Genomic DNA, 7263 nt, shown 5'->3' with positions numbered 1-7263 from the left:
TTCTCCTTAAATGTTAGGGTCCTGAGTTTACCACTCCTTGGATTCCACACCTGGCCTGGTGCCTGGCGCATAGTAGGAACTCAGTGAAGAGTGTCCTATGAATGGGGGTGACCTCAGGACCTTTTCAGAGATGATGGACAGGACCCAGCACTCCCACCCCCACCCCACCCTTCTACCCCGCCCACTACCCCTAGAGGCGCGCGGATGAACTGCAAGGGGCGTGCTCACGGTCCAGCGCGTCATTGTCCTGCGGCCCCGCAGGCTCCACAGTGCCTGTCCCCGCCTCGCCTCCGCCCGCCCCGCCCCGCCTCCACCCTCCCCTCCCCGCCCCGCCCCGCCTCCCCCTCTCCCGGCCCCGCCTCCGCCTCGCCCGGCCCAGCGGAAGGACGAGATCCGAGATCGCTACCTCCTGAACTCGGTGGTGGCAGCGAGGGGATGGCGGCACCTGCAGCTCCGGGAGGCAGTGGCCCCGGCACGGACAGCCTGCTGGACCAGGAGACAGCCCGGTGGCTACGGTGGGACAAGGTGAGGGGCGCCAGGGGGCTGGGAGCGCCGGAGGAGGTGCAGGGTCCTCTGCCGGCTCCCCAGGCGAGTGCCGGCGCCTGCGCTTCCTTCCTGGCCTCCCCTCCCGCGGGGAGACGGCGGGGAGGACGCAGCGGCGGCCAGGCCTCCTCTGGTCCGGCCGGCGTGTTGCACCTGCGGAGCTTGTCCGGGAAAGGCAGGCCCGGGACCAAACCAGCCAACCGCCCGGCCGGGGCTGCGAGATCGGGAGTCAGGGGGAGAGCGGTGGGCCCGAACCCGGCCGGCCTCGGGGTCTTGTCTAATGAGGACTGCACGCGTTCCCGACCCTCCGCTCGTCCTCTGCAGTGGGGTGTGCATCCCCCAACACCCGGAATCGTTCCGTCCCGCCCGTGCCTTGGGCTCCTGGGAACTCTGCAGACCAGCCTTCCCATCCACATCTCCGAGCTGCTTAGTTGCAAACATGGGTTGGGCCCGCCTGACTTCAGGCATCTTTCTTAGGTCTCTGATGGGAGGGAAGCCCTTGGACGCAGCACCCCTACTTCTGTTCCCTCTCTTAGATGCTGGAGCAGAGAGGGAAGCCAGCTTCAGACATGCCTCCCTCCCTCTCTCCTCTCTAACTGGAGTCTCCACTTCCGACTTGTTCCGGCTACTGGTGTTCTTGGGATGTGCGCTGCTCACTTCTGCTGAACTTGTTTCTCACGCTGTCACTCATGTTCCGAATCCGAACTTAAATGTGGTGTCAAGGGAAGAAACATTCAAACCTGTGAAGAATTTTTGTGAGTTTCTTTGAGCCAAACTGTTAACAGTTGCGGGGAAGCAAAATCTCAACGGATTGAGATAATGCTTGGAGAATGGCAGGCAGTTTTGCTCCTTATTTTATACATTGCAATCAAAAGAGGAGTAAGTGGGTTACATGAAATCCATTGGTGACAGACTAGGGAGGTGGGAGCTAGCAAATGGGAAACCTCTGGGATTGGAGAAAAAGAGCAATAATAGACACCTCTTTTACATAGATGGATACAGGATAGTTAACAGTCAGCAATTAATTCATTAACAATGAGGGCATTTGTGGTCTCCGCAAAGCTGTGCCTGTGCTTTGAGGCATCCGGAAAAATGAAAATTACTTTGATATTTCAAGGATATGTTATAGTAGACAATAGACAGGCTTTATTAAGGTCAAGATTGACCTTTGTCAGGGAAGATACCAGCCTAGAACATGACTACCAACCATAAATTGCTTTTAGTTAAAAAGTTTTAATTTCAGACCATCCTACGTGGTTACTTTAGGTCTCTGAGTTTGTAAGGCCTCCACTCACGCAGGCCTCCCCCGAGCTGGTCTGGTTTAGTATGTGGCCCCTTTTAGGCCACAGTGGCTTATGTAGAGAGGCTTCCCTGGCTCCTGAGGGTAAATTATTTCTCCCTAATACTCTCCCTAAACCGACTGTTCTTTTCCTTCACGGCTCTTACTGGGATTGGTCAAACAAACAAACAAACAAAAACTTATTTGTAGGTTTATTTGTTTAATGTCTGTCTCCAGGGCTGACTTCAAAGGCATGAGGTCTGATGGGGTTTGCACAGAACCCCTTCCCCTAGAGGGCCCAGCACTTGGTTAAACACTCTGCTGTCCTGTCTGGAAATTCTTAAAAATTGTTGAACGAGGGGTCCCGTTTTTCATCTTGCACTGGACTCCAACAAGTCATACAGCAGGGCCTGACAGTGCAGATGCAGAGTAGATACAGGTTTCCCCTGCTCTCCAAAAGCAGGGTTTTCCTGTGAAATCTTTGGTAAGCTCAAAGGCCGGAAAGCAAAGAAGCAATCACCATTAATTTACATGGAAAATATTTTCAGCCTTCTCAGACCCCAAAAACAACGTACCGAGTGATACCAAATAACACATAAAGCTTAAAATAACCGTATATATAGTAAAAGCAGGAATGACATTGTAAATACACACCACGCTTTGTACACTTGTCAATCCAGTCAAGCAGCAGACCTTCCGTTTTATTCATTGAGGGAAGGACCACTCTGCTAGTAGCAGAACTGATAGTAACGGCGGCAGCTTTCAGGATTCTCTCTGCCTGCAGATAGTATGAGTGGTGGACGCAGGCAAGGTCAGCACACACATCGTGTCTTCATTTCATTCATCAGGGTCAAAACGCTTAATTACGTTCAGTTTTACGCTAAGCCTAACACACCCTATGAGCTCTTCAGCTTTTCTGATCCCTTAGGACAGTGGTCGGCAAACTCATTAGTCAACAGAGCCAAATATCAACAGTACAACGATTGAAATTTCTTTTGAGAGCCAAATTTTTTAAACTGAAACTATATAGGTAGGTACATTGTTATTAACTTAATTAGGGTACTCCTAAGCTGGCCTTTGCTGAAAACGTCCTCAATCTGATTGAGGTACGTTCGCTGAGGTCGACCCCTTCCAACTCTCCTATCCACACTCGTCTTGTATACTTGTTTCGTCTATCTCCTTTCCGAAAACCGACTTCTGTGCATGGGCCACGAAGTTTCAATTGCACTGTACGTGTGCGCCCGCACGTGGTATTTTGTGGAAGAGCCACACGCAAGGGGCCAAAGAGCCGAATGTGGCTCTCGAGCCGCGGTTTGCCGACCACTGCCTTAGGACACATCTTGCTGAGGGATGTGCAGAATAAACCGAGATAAAGCACAGGTGCTCGCAGACACAGCGCACAGCCCTGGCGGCCTGAGGCTGAGATGCTGAGTGTAGTTCCCGGGAGGAGCTTGGCGGGGCCATTGTCGCTGCTGGGTGCCGCTGTCTCTGCTGCCAAAATGCTGACCCGCTGCTTTCACTTTTCACCTTTTTTCATAAAGGCGAAAATCCTCTTTGGATTTCTTTTTTTTTCCAGGTAGCAAAAACAGGCACTAACAGGTCTTTTGTAACACACACTTTGGAAAAGCGGGGAGCATTTCACCTAAAGTAGTTGCTGAGTAAATGGAGAAGATTGCACGTCCTGTCTGCAGGACCAGGCCTCCCTCTCCCTCTGCCCCTGGCCCCCGGACATGAAAGGCACATCCTGTTTCTGGATGCTGTTGGCAACTGGGTGGTTTTCCTTTTCCTGGAAAGATAGCCTTGCAATTCCTTAGGGCAGGAACATGTTTCCATTTCTGATAACCTGCAGTTTGTAGAAATCTCTTAGCTGGTACTGAATTGTTCCACAAAATTTTCCCTTTGAAGAAATAAACAACTAATGTCCACAAAATGTTGTCACTGTATAGAGCAAGGGTGGGGAACCTCTGACCCCCGGGCCATATGAGGCCTGAGAAGTCATTTGGTCTGGCCCTGCCTAGGCATGAGGGATGAGGTCATTAAATGTCTGACCAAATAGAGCAGGCTAATTTTTAAGTTGAGAATTTTGTATGGCCCGTGAATGATGTTATAAATATCCAAATGGCCTTGGCAGGAAAAAAGTTCCCCACCCCTGGGAGAGAGGGTACCTCCCTGGATAGAAGGGAGGGGATGTCCTTTTCATTTTCTAATTTCTGCCACTTCTGTTCTTTCCTCTTCCAGTTTCTTCTTTGGCTGGAGACAGGCAGCAAGAGGGAACTTCCTGCTAGCTGAAAGCATCGCAGCCCTCTGGTCTGAGCCCCCAAGGGCGGCAGGTCACCCTGCATTTCCACTCGGCCTTCACTGCTGTCAGCTTTGGTCACTCCCACGGCTGATTCTCAGCTCTGTTGCCCTCTTGACTTTTCATTCTTATCTCTGGGCCACATTTGGTTTCTTTCAGGCTGTTGGTCTTTGATGGACACGCAAGGCGATTAGGATTTTCCACATTGGTACTGAGAATCACCAGATTGGGTGTGGCCTTGAAGTTTCTGTTTTCTCATTGGCTTCACAAATATTGATTGAACCTTTCTTATGTGCCACACCTGAGCCCTTCTTTGAGGCACCTGCCAATCTGATTGGTCAGATTGTGCTTTGTGATCAGTGGTTATTGCTTTTAGCCCAGTGGTTCTCAACCTTGGCTGCACATTAGAATCACCTGGGAATCTTTTTAAAATCCTGATTTCTGGGCCTCATCCTCCGGAAATTCTGTTTCTTTGTTACTAATGTTGTGGCCCCACCCCATAACAAAGAAACAGAATTTCCGGAGGATGAGGCCCAGAAATCAGGATTTTAAAAAGATTCCCAGGTGATTCTAATGTGCAGCCAAGGTTGAGAACCACTGTTTTAGTCCAAAAGGTGGGCTTTTCTTGGATTCCTTGTGAATCTGGAATAATCTGGAAATATGGGCTTAATTCCAAAAGGCCAAGGGTTTATTGCAATAGCATTTCCAAGTTTAATTATGTGGACACATCTTGCCTGCATGTTCATCTGGTGAGATGATGACTGTAAAATAGGAGTAAAGTACTTTATTGTTCTTGTGAATTCTTATTTTAAAATGTCTGGTATGGAATTAATGTGACTGTCACTTAACATTTTCTATGACTATTGTACAAAGAGAACAGGGCAGTGTAAGATGAACCGAACTGGTTCGTGTAAATGTCTATTTGAAGCAGTGGATGTAATAGAAAAAGCACAAAGTCCATGCTTATCATGCAGTTTAAGCAAGTCTATTAATCCCTGAGGTGTCTATCTGTAAAATGGCGGTTTTGTTATTTGTCTGCTTCTTGAAGTCATTACCAGATTCAAATTTGACCAGGTCTGTGAAATCATTGTACAAGTTATAACACTACAAAAATAAGGTTTTGATTTAAATTGTATAATCTTTCACTCCCTGGGAAAATTTGAAGACATTAGGGAAGAAAATGAACATTTGATTACAACTCAGTGTCAGGCACAGAAAGATGTTTTACATTAATTTAATGAATTTGATGTAAACCACCTCAATTCATTTTGTAAGGAACATTCTAGACTGTTTGCCCAAGTGAGTGGTGGTGTGCCTAAGATTCCATTCTGGGTGTTTGACCCCAAAACCTATAAGTTCATTCCATTTTTCCCAAATTGCTTGCTGTGGTAGGAAAGAAATAATACTTATACTATAAAGGGAAAGACTAAATACTATATATTTCTATTCTAAAACTAAATATATATTTTTCACAATATCACTCTTAATTCAAAAAACTGGCTTTATATTTCCACAGCATTAAAATATTTAAAAGCCTATATATAATATACTAGAGGCCCAGTGCATGAAATTTGTGCATGGGTAGGGTCCCTAGCGGCTGCTGGCTGGGGCCTTCCTTCATCCCGCGCCGCCCCCTGGTGGTCAGTGCACACCATAGCGAACGATCAAACTCCTGGTTAGTCAAACTCCCAAGGGGACACTTTGCATATGAGATATATATATTCCTCCCCCAGGGTAGAATTGTTGTGGGTTTTTTTAATATTTCAGACTTTTCGTTGTTATTCCCCTGGTCATATTGGTGTATACATTTGTGTTTTGCAGAATCCTTTAACTTTGGAGTCAGTGAAACAACTAATTGCAGAAGGCAATAAAGAAGAACTACAGAAATGTTTCGGGGCTCGCATGGAGTTCGGGACAGCTGGCCTCCGAGCCGCTATGGGAGCAGGATTCGCTCGTATGAACGACTTGACCATCATCCAGACTACACAGGTACCACATTTTTATACGTTTTAGTTATTCTTACCATACCCCCAGCGTTAAAAGTTAAACTGAGGCATAATAAAAAATTTTAAGTCTGAGCAAAAATCTATTCCATTTGGGGAGTACGAAACTACTGGAAATGGTTAGAAGCCTCCACTGACAGGAACTAGGAGACAGGCTTATTGAGAAGAGGCAGAAGCAGAGCAAGGAAATTAATAGATTGGCTATAGCTCAAGTGATTACCTTATTTGGGAAAGCCTCGGTGGCTATTTGTGGTTGATTGTCCTTAGGTTTTGATTTCTTTTTTTTGTTTGTTTGTTTTTGACAGACAACTGTTTAGCTTTTATTTCATAATCAAAAACTTAACTTTGTAATCCAGCTAGATGGGGAAGGGGGAAGGAAATCCCATTCCTTCTGTAGCTCAGGTTTTGATTTCTTTACTTGAGTCATTTACAAGCTCACCTTTCAGTTTGCTTCCTTAGGCTACTAAGGCATTACAGCCACCTCAGTCCAACAGCCTCCTTATTTGAGTAACTTAACCCCAGGCTCCCTTTGTAAACCAAGTGTAACTTGTTTTAATTACAAACAGGTCTTGTAGGTTTGTCTAGGCACAAGGAATCACACTTTCACTCCATAAAGCAAGGCTTGCGCAGTTGGTTGAAACAGTGCTTGTTTCAAAACTCATGCAGCTATTTATTCACTCATTCATTTAGCAGAGAATTGTTGAGTGCCTACTGTGTGCCAGACATTGGGAATATAATAATGATTAAAACAAGACTCATGGATCTTTCATTCCAGTGCAAATTCACTAACTAAGCGACTGACTTTCATGGCCTCCTAATTTTTGTGGTGGTTGTACAGGTGCAAGCATTGGAAAGCTTTTGGAACTGCCAGAATCACTGGGAGCCAATTCTATTTAGGTGGAATGTACAGTATGGGTGGAAATTATTGCTGAGTTCCCTTGCCTTCATCTGTGAATTTTGCTGCCAGAGGAATAGACCCAACTTTTAGGAATAGAGATGAAGCCTCTGACAAAACAGAAGAGCTATTTATGAGGGAAATGAGGGAGAACCGAGTCTTCTGTCTCCTCAATTACTTAGACTTGAAGGTCACTTAGAATGAAGGTCACTTTAATTCTGAGGAAGAAAAGGCTGGAAAAATTGAC

The 7263-nt window shown here is 46.5% G+C and overlaps 1 protein-coding gene across 4 annotated transcripts in view; it reads left to right on the top strand.

Annotated features, from left to right (window-relative positions):
- The first annotated feature begins 375 nt into the window (after positions 1-375).
- Positions 376-7263, top strand: part of PGM2 (phosphoglucomutase 2) — a 31712-nt gene continuing 24824 nt past the window's right edge. For 2 of the 4 annotated variants that reach the window (XM_023753659.1, XM_006088517.3), the window contains exons 1-2: positions 376-525; positions 5940-6107. In XM_023753659.1, coding sequence (XP_023609427.1) covers positions 436-525; positions 5940-6107 — 258 coding nt within the window. In that variant the 5' untranslated portion in view covers positions 376-435. Of the gene's footprint in view, positions 526-1079; positions 1299-4712; positions 5193-5939; positions 6108-7263 lie in introns of those variants that run through there. The other 2 variants (XM_014455638.2, XM_023753658.1) reach the window with 2 other exon arrangements.

This window comes from Myotis lucifugus, unplaced genomic scaffold (assembly GCF_000147115.1).
Source record: "Myotis lucifugus unplaced genomic scaffold, Myoluc2.0 scaffold_48, whole genome shotgun sequence".
NCBI lineage: Eukaryota > Metazoa > Chordata > Mammalia > Chiroptera > Vespertilionidae > Myotis > Myotis lucifugus.
This window is presented reverse-complemented; position numbering and strand designations above follow the sequence as displayed.